The sequence below is a fragment of the Leptodactylus fuscus genome, chromosome 6 (assembly GCF_031893055.1).
Source record: "Leptodactylus fuscus isolate aLepFus1 chromosome 6, aLepFus1.hap2, whole genome shotgun sequence".
Taxonomy (NCBI): domain Eukaryota; kingdom Metazoa; phylum Chordata; class Amphibia; order Anura; family Leptodactylidae; genus Leptodactylus; species Leptodactylus fuscus.
The window spans coordinates 121,881,076-121,903,433 of NC_134270.1; the positions used below are offsets into that span (position 1 = coordinate 121,881,076).

Sequence of the window (22,358 nt, forward strand, 5' to 3'; positions counted from 1 at the left end):
TCAGTCCAATCCACTGCATCAATCCAAGACAATTAGAGTGATGGCCCACATATGGTGGGGCTGTCCCCTTTTGCGTCTCTTCTGGACTGGAGTCAGAAGTGTTATCTTGCAGGTTACAGGTATCGATCTGGCGGATGACCCAGTTCCGTTGCTCCTCTCCATATTTTCCAGGAAATTCCGCAAGCCTACCTGCAGACTCCTAGGCTTTTTGTTAGTGGCGGCTCGCTCGGTTATCCCTAGGCTGTGGAAGTCCACATCCCCCCCTTCCCTTCTCGCCTGGCTGAATTAGGTTCTGTCGATCCACACGATGGAGACTTTGATTGCTGAACTGCATCCAGAGGATTCCAGGCATCATCAGACCTGTCTCCTTTGGAACCATTTCTATTATTCTGCTGACTTCCGCTCCCTCTTTCCCTCTGTGTCTCCTGTCTGATGTCTCTTTGTTTGTTTTGTTTGTTTTTCATTGTTCTGGAATATTACTCACATCTTTTATTGTTTATGCTCTGTCTTCTATTCTTAAATTGTATTGTTTTTTATTGTTTTGTTTTTGTTTTTGAGTTGTTGAGTCTGCTGCGTCAGACTCTCACACTTTGTTCTGATGTATTATTTGCACTGATATATTGGTTCTGCTGTGCCAGAGCCGTCCTGCACCTTCCTTTCCCCCTTCTAGGTCCCTTCTCCTTCCCCAGCTTCTGTTAACGGCCTTTTGGACTTTTTTTTTTTTTTTTTCCCCATCTCAGAGACTTGTTCCGTTTCAGCGCCCTCTCACCTATTCCCCGTGCTCCCCCCTCTTCCTTTTGTTTTTTGCCTTTTTCTTTTTGTGTATTGTGTTAAAATTTGTTTGAAAAATTTCAATAAACTTTAATGTTAAAAAAAAAAAAATAAATAAATATCATGGTAAGCCCTATGAAGGAGAGCCAGTGTTTTCCGAGGACTTAATGTATTTTTGGAACAATCAAATGATAATTATTAGCGTTTTCAATGAAATGGAAAGACGGCGCTCTCAGGTCACAACAGGATTTTATTGAATAAGACAATGATGCAATAAATGATAATTATTGACACATACAAGTCTTGCAGATTTTTTCCACTGCAGTTTTTTCTGTATTTCGATACGGGGGACATTTTCCTGAAACTGACTTTTGGCTGTCAGCAGAATATGCCACGTGGGTAAACATATTCTTATGTTTTGTATTTATGCATGAAAAAATTGTCGCAAAAACTGCCTCATAGGTGGTTTCGATAGTATTTTTAGAAAAAATACCCCAGCAAAGTTAGCAAAAATATGTAAATTTTTGTTCTGCATCATTTCTCATTGGGTTCTCGTGCTATTAAATATATAGGAAAAGTGCTTGTAATTCCACAACTTAAATTAAAATGATGCTTTTTAAAAAACAAAACAAAAAAACAACACGTTTTTAAAAGCGCTAGTTTTCCATAGTCAGGCCAGAGCCCCATGGGCCAGAATCGCTGCAATTTGTCCATGGCGGAAGCAATCGCGGCGTTTTACACTACTTGCAAAGTGGATGGGATTCATGCGAATCCCATCCCCACTTTGCGGAAAAAATCACAGCGCAGACATGCTGCAATTTCCAAAACCGTTGCGGTTTTGAAAATCGCAGCATGTCAGTTATATCTACGGAAACGCCAGCGGCTTCCCCGTAGATATAATTGTAACAGAAAGTCCGCGGAAGAAAACATTGTGAACTTTCTGTTCAAAGCGTTGCGGGAAGAACTGCGATGTGTTCACGCAATGATTGTTCCTGTGGGGCCGTAGCCTCATGGTGTGCTTCTTGGATCTTTGATATTTTTCCAAAATGCATGATGCATTAGGTGTGGTTCTTTAAGCCCGTTAGGTTTGGGCCCAAAAGTGCCTTAGGGCTAGTTCACATGGGGCAAGTTGGCAGCGGATTTTGACATGGAATCCACCTCAAAAATCGCTGTTCCTATTGACTTCAATGGGAGCTGCTTGCTTCTTTTTTACACTAGCTAGTAGTGGAAAAAAGAAGCGAGCTGCCCTATCTCGTCATCCGCGGCGCAAGGCTCCGGCCCATTCATTTGGACCTAATCCATCACAGAATGCCACGAAGGGATGCCAGTGCACTGCCGTCAAGGCAGCCACGACGGAATGTGTACATATGGAAAACCCATGTGAACTAGCCCTAAGGGCCATACACACTGAGTTTTTGGTGAGGAATTTGGCACTGAATCTGTGTCAGAATCAATGTGGAATAAATGCCTCCCCATAAAGTCCTATGGGTTCCGCTAGCTTTTTTTTCCCACTAGCGGAAAATATAGTTTCCTTCATGTGGATTCCGCCTGCAAAAACCAACGCAGTCAATGGGAGGCGGGAAATCCACATTGCGGATTTGGGTGCCGAATTGGTAAAAACCACTAGCGGGTTTTTCAAGGTCTATACACTGTGATGGAGGAAAAAGCCATTTCCTAATTCTGAAGCAGATTTTTTCCTCATCAAAATCCTCGCCAAAAAACTCAGTGTGAATGGACCCTAAAGGATGAGGCCTCATTTTTAAAAACTAACATATGTCACTTTAAATGGAGTGGGGAAGGTAGCTCGGTAGAAGCACTGCTGCGGACTCAAACAGTCAAGACAGGGACACAAAGGATATGTTCACAAGGAGTATTTTGCAGGTGGATTTTGACACGGAATCCGCTTCAAAATCTGCCTGCAAAAACGTCTCGCATTCCTTTCGATGGGAAAGCGGGAAAAAAAAGCGGCATGCCCTATCTTCATGCAGATTCCACAACTGAGTCAGCTGCGGCATCCATGGCTCGCACTGCACAAATTAGTCTCACTGGACTCAGGGTTACAGGACAGACCCAGCCATCTCCTCACTTCTTGCATCTGCCCTGAAGTGCAGGCTCTGCAACCTTTTATGGGCCAGTAATGAGCCTTAGGACCCACATCTGGGGCTGAAACCTATTTCAGAAACCTACTGGACTATACATAAGTCAGGAATCTGGGGCTGATATAGGGGGACTCCAGTACATAACCTGTCACCTTCTCACATACCCCCCCTTTGTTCAGACCTGTAGGTGTGAACACTTTTATCCCACATACAATGGGTCCTGGATAGAGCATTGGCATTTCCCTGCAGCTTGCCTGCCCTGTGTTCCACTGTGAACTTAAAATTTTGTAACGTCAGAAACCACCTGGTAACTCTGGCGTCTCTCTCTTTCGCGCAGCACATCCAAGTAAGAGGGGAGTGATCAGTGACCAATTTAAAGTGTCAGCCCAGTAAATAGTACTTTAAAGATTCCAGGGCCCACTTAATGGCTAAGCACTCCCTCTCCACAATGCTATAATTTCTTTCAGATGGTGCAAGCTTCCTACTTAGGTAGGAGACTTTGTGTTCTTCACCACCCACCATTTGGGACAGCACTGTGCCTAACGCTACATCAGAGGTGTTAGTTTGAACCACAAACTCCTTAGTAAAGTCAGGTGTGACCAAAAGCGGCTGTTTACAGAGGATGGTCTTCAACTCTTGGAATGCCCCCTCAGCCTCTTCACTCCATTTGACCATGACAGACTTAGTCCCCTTAGTAATGTCTGTCAGCAGGGCTGCAATAGTAGAAAAATTTGGAATGAACCTATGGTAATAGACAACAATTCCCAGAAAAGCTCTTGTTTTTTATTAAAGGGCCAAGGCCAATTTTGAATGGCCTTCACTTTGTTAACTTGGGGTTTTATCACCCCTCTTCCAGTTACATACCAAACGTATCGGGCCTCTTCCAGACCCAAAGCACACTTGTTTGGGTTGGCTGTTAACCAGTATGACTAAAGATGACAATGTCATCTAGGTAAGCTGAAGCATACCTTCAATGGGGCTTTAAGGACTCTTTCCATCAACCTCTGGAACGTTGCTGGAGCCCCATGTAACCCAAACGGCATTGTCAGATATTGCAACAAGCCCTCTGGGTGACAAATGCAGTTTTTTCTCTGGCCTCTTTAGTGAGCCAGTACCCTTTGGTTAATTTGAGGGTGTAGAAATACCTGGCATGTATCTCATCGAAACTGGGCATCAGGTAGGCATCAAATTTTGACACCATTCAATTTACAGAATTCATTACAGAACCTTATGGTACCATCTGGCATAGGAATCAAAATAATGGGATTAGACCAGTCACTCTTGGACTTCTGAATTGCCCCAAGTGCCAACATATCTTTGACCTCCTCACATATCGCTTGTCTACGAGCTTTAGGTACCCTGTACAGTTTTAGATTAACCCGTACCTGCGACTCGGTGACAATGTCATGTTCTTTTCATTAATTGTTATTGAATTTTTCAAAGATTATAGAACACAACAGAACAAAAGGTCACAAGAACGACCACAGTATCAGAAATGTTACAGACAGGCATCTCTCAATTAAGACGTATATCATACATTAGTGAATCGATAACAGTATACGTATCTTGCGGTCAGGAAAGGTAAGAAAAAAACACATGGGAGTGTAGTGGGGTGGGGAGGAATCTAAGGGAGAAAGAGAATCAGGGCCAACCTGATAGGCAGACCAAACAAGCTTTTGTTGTAAGTGTCCGGTGTCGTCGAGTGCCTTGTAAAGGGTAAACAATGTCATGTTCTAACACATTGGTATGTCCAGGCAATTCAGAAAATACATAATTATTTTTCTGTGCCAACTCTTGTGACTCCTGTTTCTGTGCCTTAGACAGGGACTCTGCTATTTGCACCTGGGGTGAAGAACCTACTCCTTCAGTAGTAACCTTGCTAGGGGTACCTACAAACATCAGCACTTCCCTGTGCTTCCAGGATTTTAGTAAATTTTTATGGTATATTTGTTCATGTTTCCTCTAGCCTGGCTGGTATACCTTATAGTTCATTTTTCCCACTCTTTCAATAATTTCATATGGCCCTTTCCATTTGGCCAATAATTTACTTTCCACCGTGGGAACCAACACCAACATGTTTCTTAACAATACGCACTACCGCTGCAATTCTGTCCTACATCAGGGTAATATGTTCAATTACACTTCTGTAAGGAGTTTGCTCTTGTTCCCAGGTTTCCTTGGTCATGTCAAGACACCACGTGGGTGTCTACTATACACCAATTGAAATGGGGAAAATCCTGTGGTGGACTGAGGTACCTCCCGGATTGCAAACATTAAATAGGGCAGTAGGTAATCCCAATCTTTGACGTCATTACTAGCCACCCTCTTTAATATGCCCTTAAGGGTTCTATTGAACCTCTCCCCTAGGCCATCTGTCTGGGGGTGATATACAGAAGTTCGTAGGTGTTTAATTTGCAGGAGCTTACACCTTTCTTTCATTACCTTGGATTTAAAAGGAGTCCCTTGGTCAGTCAGGATCTCCTTGGGTATACCTGTCCGAGAGAACATATAAAAGAGCTCCTTGGCAATTAACTTAGCTGAAGTATGTCTCAAGGGTATCAATTTTAATAAGCAATGCCAAAATTATAATGCCTACAACGATCTGCACTAATAGCAATAGGAGCCCTGATACCCAACCTCCAAAATTGATTCTCAAAGCTTTAAATGGATTCCAGGCATTCTTAGCTATTTTTCGGGTTTGTTCCTGAAGCTCTCTGACTTTTGTCACATGGTCTTCTACAATTTCAAAAGAATCCTCATTCCTCAACATTTTCCTCTGTGTGAATGGACCCTAAGAAGGAAGATAGAAAAGGAGGGAATGCGTGGGGATTTTGTTTGAGCCATGGCACCCTCCTTTGAAACGCCTACTCCTCCTCTGCCACAACCTCCCTTGCTACTCACACCCAGGCATCAACTTGTGCCTCAAGTCCCTTTGCCCTGATCCAATGTTAATTATTCTTCTAAAACTCCTCCCACTTCACTAAGTCCAGGGCTCCTGTTTTCAGCTTACCTGCCTTCATAAAGACCTTTTTAACACCTACGATTGAAAACTCCTCCTCCCTTTCCATAACTAGCCTCTTAGGGTACATACATGGCTACTGCACACTTTGCCATGTCCCTACTCCTATGGGCACCCATAATCCTGCAATTCTCTACTCTGGAGTGCACCTAGCTCCTGTAGTCTGAACTGCTGACTAGTTATAGAATTCTCTTGAGGAGCTCTATGTCTTATCCTACACCTTGGATCAGTGCAAATGTACCAGAAATAGAGGGAGATTAAACTTAAAACACTACAGAAAACAGAAACTGCAGCCAACCAAGAGCTCCAAACAAGATGCACAGTGCTCATGCTCAATGGTAAATGAATGAGGGACTGTGATATACATTTCTGTCCCGCGGATAGTACAATTTTTTTTACTTAAAATATAAAATGTGTGACCACTGTTTACCTCTGGTTCTTTTGCCAGGTATTGCGTGACAATTAAATATCCTCCAATGTTGGCCCCATCATGCTAACCCCTGAGCTGCGTTTTCCACAACTGAATCCATATACCATTATCCCCTCTTATTTGATCTCCCATGAAGTAAAAGGGTTACTGAACATATGAACAAGGCATCTAATCATTAAACTGTCACATACTTTTACGGAAGTTCTACACTTCTTTTTTTTAAAAGCAACCACAGCCTACTCGCTGTGTTTATTCTGATCACATCAACATGACAGAATAGAAAGTCAGAATATAGGTTTAATTCTTGTGGTATACCACCCAAAAGGGGGTCTGATCCAAAGATACTGTGCACATACAATGTTCACAAATCATCATACCAAGTGATCCTTATCTATTTCCAATAAATTAAATCAAATCACTTTTTTTAATCTACTTTACAGAAATACAAGTGCAAACACACACGAACAAACAAACAGAGAAGGACTTTAGAATTCGAGATTCCCTTACTAGTCTCTTTCCACTTTGATCCAAGATGCTCTCATACAAGAAAGAGAAAGAAAGCAGGTTAATGCACTTACTTACCACATGGATTTGAAATTTCTCTTTCCTCCAGAAAGCTCCTGATGTTGTCAAATAAGGAAGGATTTCAGGGATCTCAGCAGTGCCTCCAAAATCTGTTAGGGTTTTTCTAATTACCCCAACTGAATTCTAGACTCCTCTCAGTATCACGGCCGGAGAGCAAAGAGAAACACACAGGTTGGGTTTCAAAATGGCTTAGAGTAGGCTCTCTGAACCAAATCTTTATTCACTCAGAATGCGGGATACATACGTCACATGAAGTTATATCAAAATAAGCCAAATATGGATGCACAAGGTTTGCGGTTATTTGTCATATGTGCGAAGTGGCAGATAAACAGTTATATTCCTCTTTTCCCAGCATATAATTTTATAAGGACAGGTTGCTTCACAAATATTCCGAGAATCACCAGTATTACACAGTATCCTGTCATTGTTTTTATAGACATTAAACTAAGAAATTAACAGACACTGCTGTTTACTCAGGTAACTTGTCAAAAGTTAAAGCCTAACTCTAATAGTAGCTTCTGCTTTTTCTACATATCCCAAAATAGAGGAAAATCCCTCCCCATAATCACATCATGCCACAGAGACTTAACCATGCCCACTTTGTGGGAGGCGGTGCCAGAGGTAGTTATATAGTGACCTCTGTAACAGGATTCTCTCTGGTCTCACCACGTATACACAAGACCCCAATAGTTTGTCCATTGTACAGTGCAGGTTCGACCAAATCATGGTGCACCAAGGTTACTAGGATCCCAGAGTCAAAGACAGCCAGTACAACATGCCCTGCCACAGTCACAGTACACATCTGTGGTTCCATCGCAGTTTCTGCCGAACAAGTGGGTTGGACAAACAGGGAAACCCACCTGGTTGCAGGGGACAGTATGCAGCAACGTGACCCAGTTCATGACACCGCCAACAACTGAGGCAGTATGAGCAGAGGCGTAACTAGCGTAGAGGCAGCGGAGGCGGCTGCCACAGGGCCCAGGCCATAAGGGGGCCCGGTGACAGCCGCTACCGCTGCGTTTTTTTTTTTTTAATAGGCTATTACGGGCCCTATTTACTTGCCGATCCTGGCAGGGACGGGATCGGCAAGTGACACCGTGGGCCCCACAAACACTATCATTATACTCGGGGGTCTTTGCAGACCCCCGAGTATAGTGATCGGCGGACTAGGAGAGGTAAGGGAACGTAAAAAATACTGTTACTTACCTCTCCACGATCCTGCCAGTCCTCCTTCATACTTGTCTGACGTCTCTGACGTCACATGAACCCGGTCTATGACGAGAGCGGCGGCAGACAGCATAGGAGCCGGGGAACAGGTAAGCAACTGTTTTTTTTAATGTTTTTATTCCCCCGGGTCTCCGATTATTATACTCTAGGGTCTGAAAAGACCCCAGAGTATAATAATTGTTTATGGGTGTCCACAGTGGGACATAATACTGTGTGCATGGGCGACTATGGGGGATAATACTGTGTGCAGGGGCCACTATGGGGGATAATACTGTGTGCAGGGGCCACTAAGGGACATAATACTGTGTGCAGGGGCCACTAATGGACATAATACTGTGTGCAGGGCTTACTAAGGGACATAATAGAGTGCAGAGGAGGGGGTCGGTCGAGGTCTTCGGCGTCCGTGTTTATTGGGGGGGGGGGGGGCATGTCAAAAGTTCGCCACGGGGCCCCGCCATTCCTAGTTACGCCACTGAGTATGAGTCTCTATTCTGAGACCTGGGCTTAACACTTAACAGTCCCAGCTGCCTCTTCCCCCTCTGAGCATCATCCCCTCACAACCTTTCTAACCCCCACAGTAGTAGGTGCAGTCTTACTCACTCATGTTTGGTCTGGTGCTCCGGATCAGGAGAGCCCTAGTTACAATACTGTGGCCATCGACATCTGTGATAGAACAGGGCGCTGTAGTCCCTGCTCTACATAGACGTCACTACATAGAAGACAGAGAAGGGCCTGTGGTGACGTCATCATAGGTCCTTCTCTGGAGTCTACAAGCAGGGAGAGGCTTCAGCATCAGGACGCAGCAGGGAGCCTGGGAAAGTGAGTAAAACTTTATCATTTTTCTGAGAAAATAAATGACTTTATTACTGATAAGGGGGGCAGATATTTACTAACAGGGTTTATTTTTAAAAATTTCAGGGTAATTTATAAGGGGAGGGGGCTATATATATAAGGGGAGTTTAAGGAGGTTTTATTGTTAATATTCCTAGTCAGTGGTGTAACTAGGAATAGCAGGGCCCCGTGGCGAACTTTTGACATGCCCCCCCCCCGACCGACGCTGAAGACCTCGACCAACTGACCCCTAACGCCCCCCCCCCCATGCGCATTTCCGCGCACACTATAATACCCCATATTGGCCCCTGCACACAGTATTATGTCCCCATACTGGCCCCAGTACACAGTATTATGTCCCATTGTTGCCCCTGCACTCAGTATTATGTCCCCATACTGGCCCCAGTACACAGTATTATGTCCCCATACTGGCCCCAGTACACAGTATTATGTCCCATTATGGACACACATGAACAATTATTATACTCTGAAGTCTTTTCAGACCCCAGAGTATAATAATCGGAGACCCAGAGGGATACAAACATAACAAACTACTGTTACTTACCTATCTCCCGACTCCGCTGCATTCTCCGTCACTGTCGATTTCTACGGAACAGCGGCGCGGAGAAGACATCTAAAGGTAGGAGACGAATAGCCTTTCTTAAGGCTATTCCTACGTGTTATCCAGAAAAAAATGTGTTTTAATGATAAGATCCCTTTAATAAATTTCGTAATATACTTTATTAAAGCATTTTGGATCCTTTCTGTCAAATCCTGTATTTTTATTTATTTTCCCTTGTTTCTGTATTGAGAGTTGTTTGTGTTGCTTAGGCTGACCGTCTTCCCTCCCTCCTCCTCCCCTGGAACAGATGTCAATATACAATCTAGAACCAAAATGTACATTTGGCATAGTAAAGAGTAGAACACAGTAAGAAAAACATATACAAGTGCATTTACATGTTTCATATAACCAGTATGTAGTAAGAATCCAATATAAACTATATAAAAGAATTGTTCAAATACTCAAATAAATTACTAGTTTATCTATTAATGTAATTTAATAGTATCATAGTAACTATCACATTTTAACATTTGCAAATGGTGTATGGAAAAAGAAAGGCATTAGATGGTTTATCAGAATCAAACCATCACTCGTCACAGTACCATGATTGATGTCTAAACCTTCATAGTGAACGAAGTAAGTTTTCATATCACTGCTCTATTCCCTGGTACTGACATATCTACATACATGAAAGCCTGCCAGTATACAGCAAGTAGATGTCCGAAAGCAGTAATTATGGAGTTATCATACCGGAATAATCATTACATAAGAAATGCACAAAGAAGATGCTTCTTGTTGGGACCTTATTCCTTGATGAAACAGCTCAGTCGATTCTTGAAGTATAGCAGACCTAGCTTAAACCTCACTTGGTCAGCATTACCTTTCCGGAAAAATTTGTACTTATTATATTTTTCCAGTAACTCTTTATCCTTTGGCTTTTCCTTACGCTGGTGTCCAATAATAATATCACTACAGATTCCAACTCTCAAGCGTCCCAATCCATCTATGAAGAACTCTGGAAGTGCGAAAATATTACAGAAATTAAGGCAATAGGATGCCAAGCAATGAAATAGGCAAAACACACGTGACCTTGTGGTGGTGGTGGGATAATCTAGTAATTTCACTTCTTAATGGGACTTTAAAGCATTGAATTATATTTGAAGGATTAAAAAAAAATCAAGTGGTTGAAGACCATTCCCATTAATATTTACCCAGACCTGTTAAGATTATTTCTACTCTGATTGTTGGAGAAACCACTGAATAGACCATTTGCAGTTGGATTTACAAATAGGGCTGGACTAAAAGACAAGAAAACTAGTGGATTCTCCAGATGTCTCAGCGGCCAATATAGTAATGGGCCCCAAAGGTCTAGTAGCAGTATACAAATAATATCTAAAAGGTACGGTGTTGGCAAGTTAAATCCATGAAGCTAATGGTGGGTACTGGCTCTGACTGGTCCACAGTTGAAGAGTCAAATCCCTTAGAGGGTCCCTGAGCCAGGTGGGCCACCAGCACACCCTGGATTGGCAACTAGGCAAACTATACTTCATACAGATATTCATTGTACAACATCTCAATTGTGTATATTATTTAACGAACTACGAAGTTTATTTTCATATATGGCTGAAACACCGAATAACTGAGATGACATCTTGGTGCAGAGTTAGGTCTCCCTGGGCCCCATCTTCTCCATCACACTGTAGGGGCCCCTTTCTTGCACAGTCTTGCTGCTGACTGAGGTCTGCAGTTGTGTGGGAATATGTCCCCACTCAAAATGCTAAAATGGATCTAGTTCAAGGCAAAAGCAAGGCAGCTGGCTACTGACAGGACCTCAGGAGAGAAACAATCAGAGGAAAGGGCTTTACCACAATATACTACCGAAAAATACATCTATATTGGTGACATTTTTGGAATTTGCAGATGAGTGTCAGGGAATATATGCATGCAACTGTATCGGGGCCCCTGGAATATATTTTACTGGTGGGCACTAGACTTCCCAGTCCAACATCATGTTGGTATTTATAGGACGGGAGCCCTTCCAAGTAGCTAAAATCAGAAATGGTGAGGTGTCCTACCAGTGCAGAGGCATTTGGGATAGCTAGAATTCTACTTTCAGGACTAGAGGTTACTAAGTTAATGTTTTTATGTAGTTGGCCCAGCAATTTGGGTAATCTGTACAGACTATTCTTCTTCAGTGTACTCCTATGGGATCAAAATATATATATATATATATATATATATATATATATATATATATATATATAATTTTTTTTTTTTTTTTTTGAAAATAGTGATTTATCCACTAATGGTAACCAGTTTTCTCTGAAAATACTGCAGGATATTCTGTAATGCATTTGGCTGTATGAGGTAGTTTGTAAAGTTTCTTGGCTCCAGTTCAAAAATCTGAAAAAGGGCTTCCACCTATTATGTGACTATTACAACACTAATCTTCTTATTTGATAGATCTTTTTGCCTTTTACAGGTGTCAGGGCCTGAATTTAACCTTCCCCTCCACTTCCTATAGGTGTGCCCTTGGTGATAAGATGGATGCCTCCAAAAACTGCAGTTCACCTTCTGGGTGTTCTAGTGCTTAGAGTTATACTTAATTGTATATAAAATATGACCATTACCAGTATGTGCTACTCGGCTTAGTTTTGGGTCAAATCCAACACCTAGAATTCGGTCTGTGTGGGCTAGAAAGAAGTTGACTACTCCAGCAGCCGTGCCGCAGTTAGGGAAGCCTGGGATTGTATAGTAAGTTCCTTTCTTCCAGTGTAAACAATCACCATCCTTTCCCCCTTCTTTAAGAAGGAGCGTAAAGCTAAAATAGTTTCCGGCAACATTACCTCCCACCTGCATAAAAGACAACCAGAATGAACATTAGTCAGTGCAACATGCTGAGGATTTGTAACATATGGGGAAATAGGAATATGGAGGGGGAGACATGAAACATCACAACTGGTAGTGAGAACTAAGGGGCTTATCTGCCACTATAAGACTTATTACTTATCCTTAGGGTAGATCATCAATATCTGATGAGTGGGTGGTCCGACTGAAGACACTGCAATTATTTAACAGACTGGAGGCGCTGTTTCCCTTTCATTGTTTAACTGCAATCAGACACAGTCCTCACCAAATATATGGTGCTGTGTCTGGTAAATAATGAGGGGGATACAGCAGTCAGCTGAGCAATGTGGGCATCAGGAGTCAGACCCCAATCACACTAATATTGATGCAAAAAACAGTGTACAGGCAGTGATCTACCAAGAAAATGTAACTAATTTCAGAAAAAGAACCAACATTTATATTAATGATGACCAATCCTTAAAGTGTAACTTTAACTATTCTGTAGTAAGGGGTGCGCTGAACAGTTTTTAAATATACTTTATTAAAGGGGTATTCCCACCTCGCATACTCACCAGTCTTCACTGCTGTAAAATCTTCTTTCTTCCTGGTTTCTTGCATCATTTGGTGGGCGGGGTTTCACATGCAACCTGCAGTTTAGCTCCGCCCCCAAATTCATGTGTAGCTCCGCCCACCCATATTGGACTATGAAGTACAGGCAGCAGCAACTCCATTCTGTGTTACATACAGAGACTGCCTGTCTCTGCCATAATGAACACAACTGAATTAGCTAGCCTGATAACTGGGAGAACAGAAGAAATGAAAGCAGCTCCTCTCCTCTATCTGCTAACAGGAAGCTAGGTCACGTGTTGCAGACACAGGAATAGCTAGATACACAGGCTCGCTCCCGTGCACTTAGCCCCTCCTCCCTCCCCCCTGAGAGTAGCAGATACATCACTTGACTTATGACCAGATAAGTCAAGGGATGTGTCAAAAAAAAAAAAAGAATAAAGTAAGATAGTGGACAAACAAAGCAGTTTTGCTGAAGCAATGTATTTAGGAAAAGTCTTACATCCACATTAACAAGCAGTATAGATAGGATCCTTGTAATGGGACAACCCCTTTAACGTTTTTTACTTTAATTTATCAGAACTGACAAGTGTTGTTAGGGAGATCTGATCTGTATTCAGCCTGTATTTCTAGTGTAGCTGTCCATAAACAATAGAAAAAAAAATAAGGGACACAACAGCTGCACTTGGTCATCAATATGCAGAATACAGCTGATCGGTGGCGGTGCGGTATGTCCATCCCCCTTCAGGTAGTCTTTATTACATTGATTGCCGTGTTATTTGTAAACCCTAGAAGAGGTTTCTCAGCTTCTTACCAGATCCAGGTCAGTTGCTTCAAGCACATCCACCATTTTTTCAATTATAGTTTCATTGGTAAAGACAAAATCGTCATCCACCCAGAGGAAATACTTGGTTGTCACCTGAGACACAGCAAGATTCCTGCCTGCAAACCATCCCTACATAAGAAGATAGTCAATGTTACTACATTCTGTACTTCAGAACCCAGCAGTTTTTCCATAAATGGTACAAAATATATTTTATATAGTAAATAATATCTGATATCTGTGGATATAGTGAATAGAACATTCAGAACCAATAGATGAAAATCTCATCTAACATTTGTTTGTCTTTTATCCTATCTATTGGTTATTTTTTATAGCCTGAACCTAACAGTTCTCAGTGATAACAAAAGAGTTACCCCATATGAAGAATGTAAAGGTAACTCCATGGGTGTCTGCCACTGGGCCTGCTGGAAGTTATCATTTCTCAAGAGCACTGACTATAACTACATGTTGTAGATCCAATGTCGAACTGGGATGTCTAGGGCCCACCAGTAAAATTGTCTCTAGGGGCCCATTGCCAGAACCCATACAAATCAGCTGTACCGACACAGGCTACAGGTAATAACAATGCCCTGCTGCTCAACCACCATATGATGTGCTCCACTGCACTACCTAAACCCACCACTACACTATGTATGGCAAGCGAATATCGTGGCTCCTAGAATTGTTAACATTAACATGGCCCATGCAACTATAGTACACACAACTGCCGTTATCAAAAATAAGGTGAGTCAGCACCCAGCATGGAAACAATGCTGGGAGCTGCATGTTCTGGTAAACATCTGATCTGCAGGGTCCTAGCAGTGTAACAGATCTAAGGGCTAAGTGTAGATCTAGCACCCTGGGCACCTGCTGATCAACTGTTTGAAGGGACTATGGTGCTTTTGTGAGCATCTTCACTCTTTTGCTGTTTACACTGCACAGATCTTCTTAATATTGAACATGCATTGTAATTACAGCCTGTGATAAGATTACATTTCTGCTATAAAATTGTAATATGCTTCACTGTATCCCCCACAAGGAATAATATGCTCCACAGTGGCTCCCACACAATATGATATACTGTACAGTGGCCCCCACACAGTATGATATGCTCCACAGTGGCCCCACACATTATACTATCACGACAAGGTTATTTGTTCACCTGAGAAATATTTCCTTTCAGACTATATACGTCCAAACTATACCTTAAACATATGATCAGGAGTCAGATAAGAATGTTATATCTGTGCACTTTATAGCTACATCATTACATGTATAAGTGGCCGCATGTGAACAAACCTTTGCAAATGGCATAATATATTGCTCTACATTGGGGTCGTCAATCTTCTCAGGCGTATCATTGTCATCAGCCACAATGACCTTCATGTCAGGATAATATTGACGTATGCTCTTTAACAAAACCCGCAGCTTGTCGTAGCGCAGAAACGTCTTGGTGGTGATGGTGACCAGGTCACTAATGTTGTTTTCTGTAAACAGAAGCATCAGGTTATATAACATTATGTGTACAGGTAGGTTCACCAGGACATCCCCTTGTCTAGATTACAGTAGCTTTGTAAGCACTTTTCCTCAATAAGGAAGAGCTGTAGTATAAGACACAATCCATAGACAAGAGTGGTACAGTTATTGGGCTGGGTACATTAACCCTTTCATGCCTCTGCTAATTTTCATTTTTGCATTTCCGTTTTTCTCTCTCCCCATTCCAAGAGCCATAATTTTTAAAATTTTTAGTCCAGAGTCACATGATGGCTTATTGTTTGCAAAACCAATTGTACTTCGTAATGGCACCATTCAATATCCTATACAATGTACTGGGAATATGGAAAAAAAATTCTGAATGAGGTGGAATTGGAAAAAAAAATACATTTGCTCCAAATTCTTATGGATTTAACTGTTAAAGCATTCACTGTGTGGTAAAAGTGACATGTTATCTGTATTCTGTGGGTCAGTACGAGGCCACTTTATTAGTCAGTCGCCAGGACGAGAAGAAGAACAACATTTTTCCACTGATTCATATCCTGGAAAAGATGCTTTTAAATCTGTCTGTTCAGGGGACTGGAGATGTGGCGCCTACATCTCACGGCCACATGAGCCCTGTGGGGGCTGAACTGGAAGAAGAGGAGGAGGACATTGGAGCATAAGTAATGTGTAACAAAATGGGTGGTTTTTCTACATGGCTGACAGGAGAGGAGGAGCAGGAGCAACCTGAACAACAAGAGGGAGATGAGGAAGACACACCGTGGCAGTATGCAGTGAAGATCGATGCAGGGAGTCCCTCCAAGTTACTTGAGCAAATGGCCCGATGCATGCTCACTTGCTTGTGTAGTGACAGTCGAATTGTCACCATTCGGAAGAGGGATGACTACTGGCTCTCCGCCATGTTAGACCCTCGCTACTGGTCAAAATGAGGGTCTTTTTTTTGCACCCGCTGAGAGAGAGAACAAGCTGAACTACAATAGAGACATCCTATGTAGAAAGTTGGCCGCTACCTATATGCGCCATCATCCATCCTCTCGCTTGTCCGACCCGGGGGTCCCTGAGCACTCACCTTGAACTGCCATGGCAGCTGTGTGTGTGTGTGTGTGGGGGGGGGGGGGGACAGGAGCAGTACCAGGTCCATCAGCACCAGCCTGAGCTTAGAGTCACTGATGAGCAACGTTCTTCACCCACATAGTGAAGAAACTACTCACCAACAGCTAGACATACGACAGAACCTGAACCTGCAAGTGGTGGCAATACTTGGAGTACACCCTGTCACTCATCATTTCTGGCCGCAACTGGCCGAGTTTGCTCACGGAAAAACTGTCCTTCCTGGCCAGTAGTGTGGCATCGGAGTGGATGTTTATTGCGGTGGGGGCCATAGTTATCTTAAGAAGAACTCGCCTGTCCACCCAAAACTTGACCTTTGTGAAGGTGAACCAGCCAGGATTTCCACCCACCAATGCCTGATACATCAGATTAAATAATTCATGCTGCCTCACCCAAACCTTGACAAAAGAGACAGGTTTCTTCTGGCTACCTGCCTCAGTTACTATTCTGATGCTGCCACCCATCTGATGCCAAGTGCTCCTTCCTACAGCCACCATCGTGAGCGGGTACTATTTATGCCACACAACTCCCCACTCTGTCTGTCATATGTGTGTCATACTGACTCACTGTATTGTTTGACTACCACAGCAGACTCCCCTTGTGTGTTCTGCAAGGTTTGGTGTTCTACACCACTATACAGGCACTTTGCATCCAGGAAATAGCTGTTTCTTAATGCTATTCGCTGAAATAAATTTGGATACAATCAAATTTTTTTTGTGAAATCCGGCGAAGGAGCAGAATCGAATTTTTGAAAACTTTGCTCATCTCTAGTGATAACAGTAGATATTGAACAAATGATCAGCTGATCGCTAGAAAATCTTTATTTGGAAAACAAATTGTTCACATACTACTGTAGTTCACATAGTTCAGTTCAAGTACTGATGGTGGCACCATGAGCCTTAGGCATCCAAAGCTTGTTCTCCAATCCCAGACTTGATTCCAAAAATATGAAATAACCACAGAAATTGGACTCATCATAAATTTAACAAAGACATTTTATTATGATTAATAAAAATATGCACAACAAAAATTGACACAATACAAAGACATATAGGGGAACCAATGCTATCTCACAAAAATGCACGTGGTAAATGTGTATGTGCGTACTAACAAGTGCAAATGACGTGCAAATGACAAGTGCAAATTGCGATTTCACGTGGTACGTGGTCTTTTACATGTCATAACTTATGCTGTTTAGGTTTATGGTGTATGGTTAGCTTCAATACATTTTTGAGCAGAGTTCAGTCACTATGACTCTATTGCACATTATTGCATGCATGGTAATTTTTGCATCTCTACTGACGCTATTTATTTACATTACCATACCCTATCATACGGCTTTTTGCTTTTTCATGTCATTTGCACTTGTTAGTACACACATACACATTTACCACGTGCATTTTTTTGAGGTAGCATTGGTTCCCCTATATGTCTTTGTATTGTGTCAATTATTGTTGTGCATATTTTTATTAATCATAATAAACTTTCTTTGTTTTATTTATGATGAGTCCAATTTCTGTGGTTTATAATATTCATCTTTGATTATCATCTACATTTTTGCCTTGAATGGCATGTTATTCTTTTCAAAAATATGAAATGCAAAATGCATTGTATTCAGATGATAATTGGGGGTATAGGCATATCATCCACTGTATTCCTCATAAAAGATGGGATCAGTTTGGGTGCCTGGTATATTTTGATAAAAAAAACAATACGTTTATGTTTTTAATGTACATTACCTTTTCCTGGGTCATGTAAGCGTGGCATTGGTGGCTGCCGAATTGAAATTGGTATCTGAGCCGTGTGTTCATTCAAAGTAAACTTCACTGCAGAACAAAAACATAAAGATATATTCCTAAAGACTGCTGGAAGTAATCTGTTATCACGTGTGATCCTATTTTATGTATTGTTGTCCCCCCCCCCCCCCCCCCCCCACATCTCAGTATAATTCACAGCTAAACTCTAACTACACACGGGGAGCGGAAGGGTGGATTTTGGCAGCGAGAGTGACGTGGGGAGCCACGTCATTCTCTGGCCAAAATACGCCTGCCACGACTGTTGTGGATTCCGACAGTCGCTGTTTCCCCCTCCGGAGTAGGCTCAAATGAATGGGCTGGCTCTGGAGGTTGCTACCGCGAAGCGGACGCCACGGGACAATGAGCCGCGGAATCCGCCTGAAGGCTGTATTCACACAGAGTAACGCCAGGCATTTTTTGTGTGTTTTTTGCACATAGCACCGCGTTAAGGCCGCGTAGCGCCGCGTTAAGGCCGCGTATACGCGGCGTTAACGCCGCGCTATTTTGCGGTGGCGTTGACCGGCGTTAACGCGGCGTATACGCGGCGCTACGCGGCACTATGTGCAAAAAACACACAAAAAAAGCCTGGCGTTACTCTGTGTGAATACAGCCGAAGAAAGGGCAGCTCGCTTCTTTTTTCTGGTAGCGGCAACATGCCGCTAGAGGAAAAAAGAAAACTAGCGGTCTCCATAGACCACCATTGTGAGGGAGCTGATTATGACGTGGATTCCTCTGCCCCCTCTGTGCCCGTGTGAACTAGCCCTAATGCCTCACAAACAAATATATGTGTATATGTGCTATGTAGGGGCCTTTAATAGAAGAAGAAACATATCTTTTTGGGCAAAAGCTGATGAAGTGCTAAGATAATCATCTTTTTATGGATATGCTAATGAGTCTGCAAGTGCACTGGGGGTGGGACCTGATTTACCAGCTTTATCCAATGCTCAATTGTCCATTGCCCCCTTTAACTGTGATTGATATTTTCAGTTCTGTCTGCAGCAGGGTTGTCTGTAGATAAATTTGACAAATCAGGTCCTGACCAAAGTGCATGCACAGTCTGATTTTCAGATCTATAAAAAGATGCTTATCTTTGCATCAATTTGTGGCCACAGTGGCATGTATCTGCCAATATTAACTGCCTCAACATGGCACTAGTATTATTTTGGGAGATATTTTGGACCTACTGACTTCCTTTACAATAAGTTTCTCATACTTCCTTACAGTGGCGTAACTACCGGGATAGCAGGGGTAGCGGCTGCCACAGGGCCCGGGACATTAGGGGCTCAGCGACAGCCGCTACCCTTGCGCATGGTCGGACTGTCCTCATTTTGCCAAAGCAGATGCACTGGTCGGGGGCCCGAAGCTGTACATGATATTCAATTTGTGTACATGATCAGACTATTTGTTCATATATTTAGCTAATTGCTCACACTAATTCTTATCTGTTTAGTCCTCTGGTGTTGTTTGTGTTTTATGTTGGCTAATTACATCTATCCTGCTAAATGAAATTTTAATATTTTTCAAATAAATATTATAATATTTTTACTATTTTGTGTTTATTCTTGTCTTGGCCGTTTGTTCTCTTTGGGAAGTTGTGTATGCTCTATGTAATATGAGGAAATTTTTGTGTGTTTACCTATTGTTAATGGAAAGGGGTCCAGCTGGTCCCCTTTCCAAAGCATGCCAGTCCAGGGAAGGTGACAAAAAATAAATAAAAAAAAAACACTTATACTCACTTGTCCTGAGCTCAGCATACTGTCTGACACTCTTCAGGCCAGTGACTGATCTCACTTCTGGGGCCTGTGATTGGCATGATGATGTCATTATGATGGCGCGCCCCAGGTGACCGCTGAGATCTAATCACAGGCCCCAGCAGTGACGTCTGGGGCACATAACATCAGTTGCCAAAGAGACGATGACCAAGGAGGATGGGAAAGACAGCTGGACAAACCAAAGATGCCCAGGAGAGGTCAGGCAAGGTGAGTATAAATGTTTCTTATTTCTAATTGCTTCCCCTGAGACTCTACTTATTATACTCTGGGGTCTGAAGTCATTTTTCCAGCCCTAACTCATCTCTTCAACTATCCCTAACCAATGGATCCTTCCCCTCCGCCTTCAAACATGTCCCCATCACTCCTATACTTAAGAAACTGTCCCTCGACCCGTCCTCTCCAGCCAACTATCGCCTCAAAACTGCTTGAGCAACATGTTCCCTCTGAACTATCCTCCTATATCTTGTTCAACTTGCTCTCTGACAGACTACAGACAGGCTTCAGACCTCGTCACTCCACAGAAACTGCCCTAACCGAAGTCACTAATGACCTTCTAACTGCCAAAGCCTAGCATCACTCCTCTGTCCTCCTCCTCCTTGACCTCTTGTCTGCCTTTGACACAGTCAACCACTCCTTTTTGTTAGAAATGCTCTCATCCTTTGGCATCTCAGACCTGGCCCTTTCCTGGATCTCCTCATACCTCACCAACCGCACATTCGGTATCTCACACTCGCGCACCACCTCCTCGCCACGCCCTCTTTCTGTAGGTGTCCCCCAAGTTTCCATCCTAGGACCCCTCTTGTTCTCTATCTACACCAACTACAATTGCTATGCTGATGACACTCCCACTTTCTCAAACTGAACATGGAGAAAACAGAATTCCTCATCTTTGCCCCACCCCGTATGGCCCCCCTACCTGACCATCTATCAGAGTTAATGCAACCACGCTTACCCCTGTCCCACAGGTCCCCTGCCTTGGGATAACCCTGAACTCTGACCTATCCTCCAAATCGCACACAGAAACCCTCAACACCTTTTGCCGTCTCCAACTCAAGAACATCCATCAAATCCGCTCCTTCTTCACCCCTGAAACCACAAAGATGCTAGTTCATGCCCTCATTATCTTCCGCTTATACTACGGTAACACCCTTCTCCATTGTCTCCCTGCAAATACTCTTGTCCCCCTCCAGTCCACCTTAAACTGTGCTGCTCGCTTAATACATCTCTATCCCTGTTCTTCATTGACTGCTGCCCTTTGCCATTCCCTTCACTGGTTAGCCATTCCCCAGTGAATAGAGTTCCAAATACTAATGGTGACATATAAAGCCATCCACAACCTGTCCCCTCCATATATCTCTGACCTAATCTCCCGCTACCTGCCCACACGTAACCTCAGATCTTCCAAAGACCTTCTACTCCACTCTGTTCTTATCTGCTCTTCATACAACCGTCTTTAAGATTTCTCCAGTGCATCCCCCATACTCTGGAACTCCTTACCAAGACACAAGCTTCAAGAAGGTCCTGAAGACTTACCTATTCAGGAAGGTCTCCAAGTTCCAATAACACTACTGTCACCACACCGCTATCTGAATAGTCTCTCCCCTCACCTTCTGTCTGTATCCCTCTTCCCTCATGGATTGTATGCCCTTGCGGGCAGGGCCTTCTATCCCACTGTGCCAGTTAGTCGCAACGGGCCACTGTGGAGCCCATAATACTGTGTGGGACCACTGCAGAGCATGTAATACTGTGTGTGGGGGCCACTGTGGAGCACATAATACTGTGTGAGGGCCACTGCGGACCATATAATACTGTGTGGGAGACACTCTCGAGCATATAATATTGTGTGGAGGCCACTCGAGCACATAATACTGTGTGGGGGTGCAAATTATATTATCCTAGTATTGTTTACATGCCAGGAGCTGCATTGCTCACTCACCGTATTCTTGATAACTGCAGATGTAGGTACTACAGCTGTATCTCTTTCAAGTATCTGAGATATCGCTGCAGAACCCATAACCATCACTATAAAGAATTCGCTCTAGGGAGGAAGTAGCGGGCCAAGGAGAAAAGTTTGCATCGGAGCCCACAAGACCTTATTTACGCCACTGCAGTCAAGTAGTAATTAAAAGTCAAAAAGATGTAGATTTTAGTGACATCTTACCAATATCCAGACTATCAATGTCATACACTGTGCTAGTATACGTGATAGACTTCAGAATGAGATTTAATATACGGATGTTGCTGGTACTTATAGTCATATTTTTTGCTCCTTTGCCATGAACCTGACATTTTGTTGTCCCATTTATATTTACTAGAGTGTCAAGGATTCCCAGAGATGCCTCAAGAGATACCTGCAGCAGAGGAAGACATGGATGGATAAATAATGTAGAAAGATATACTATAGTGACACATAAATGGAAGG

General features: G+C 42.9%; 2 protein-coding genes and 1 long non-coding RNA gene across 3 annotated transcripts in view; all 3 read right to left on the reverse strand.

Annotated features, from left to right (window-relative positions):
* ZNF281 (zinc finger protein 281) overlaps nucleotides 1-22,358 on the reverse strand; it is a 523,665-nt gene that overhangs the window by 280,041 nt on the left and 221,266 nt on the right. The gene's annotated exons all lie outside the window — the stretch shown is intronic.
* Nucleotides 1-22,358, reverse strand: part of LOC142209413 (uncharacterized) — a 138,375-nt gene that overhangs the window by 72,597 nt on the left and 43,420 nt on the right. The window lies entirely within an intron of this gene.
* LOC142209650 (beta-1,4 N-acetylgalactosaminyltransferase 2-like) lies at nucleotides 10,319-18,167 on the reverse strand. The gene is made up of 5 exons (XM_075278672.1): nucleotides 18,108-18,167; nucleotides 15,061-15,248; nucleotides 13,753-13,893; nucleotides 12,155-12,377; nucleotides 10,319-10,539 (listed from the first exon to the last, which is right to left on the reverse strand). The coding sequence occupies exons 1-5, from the start codon at nucleotides 18,133-18,135 to the stop codon at nucleotides 10,328-10,330; spliced, it is 792 nt and encodes a 263-aa protein (XP_075134773.1). The 5' UTR covers nucleotides 18,136-18,167; the 3' UTR covers nucleotides 10,319-10,327.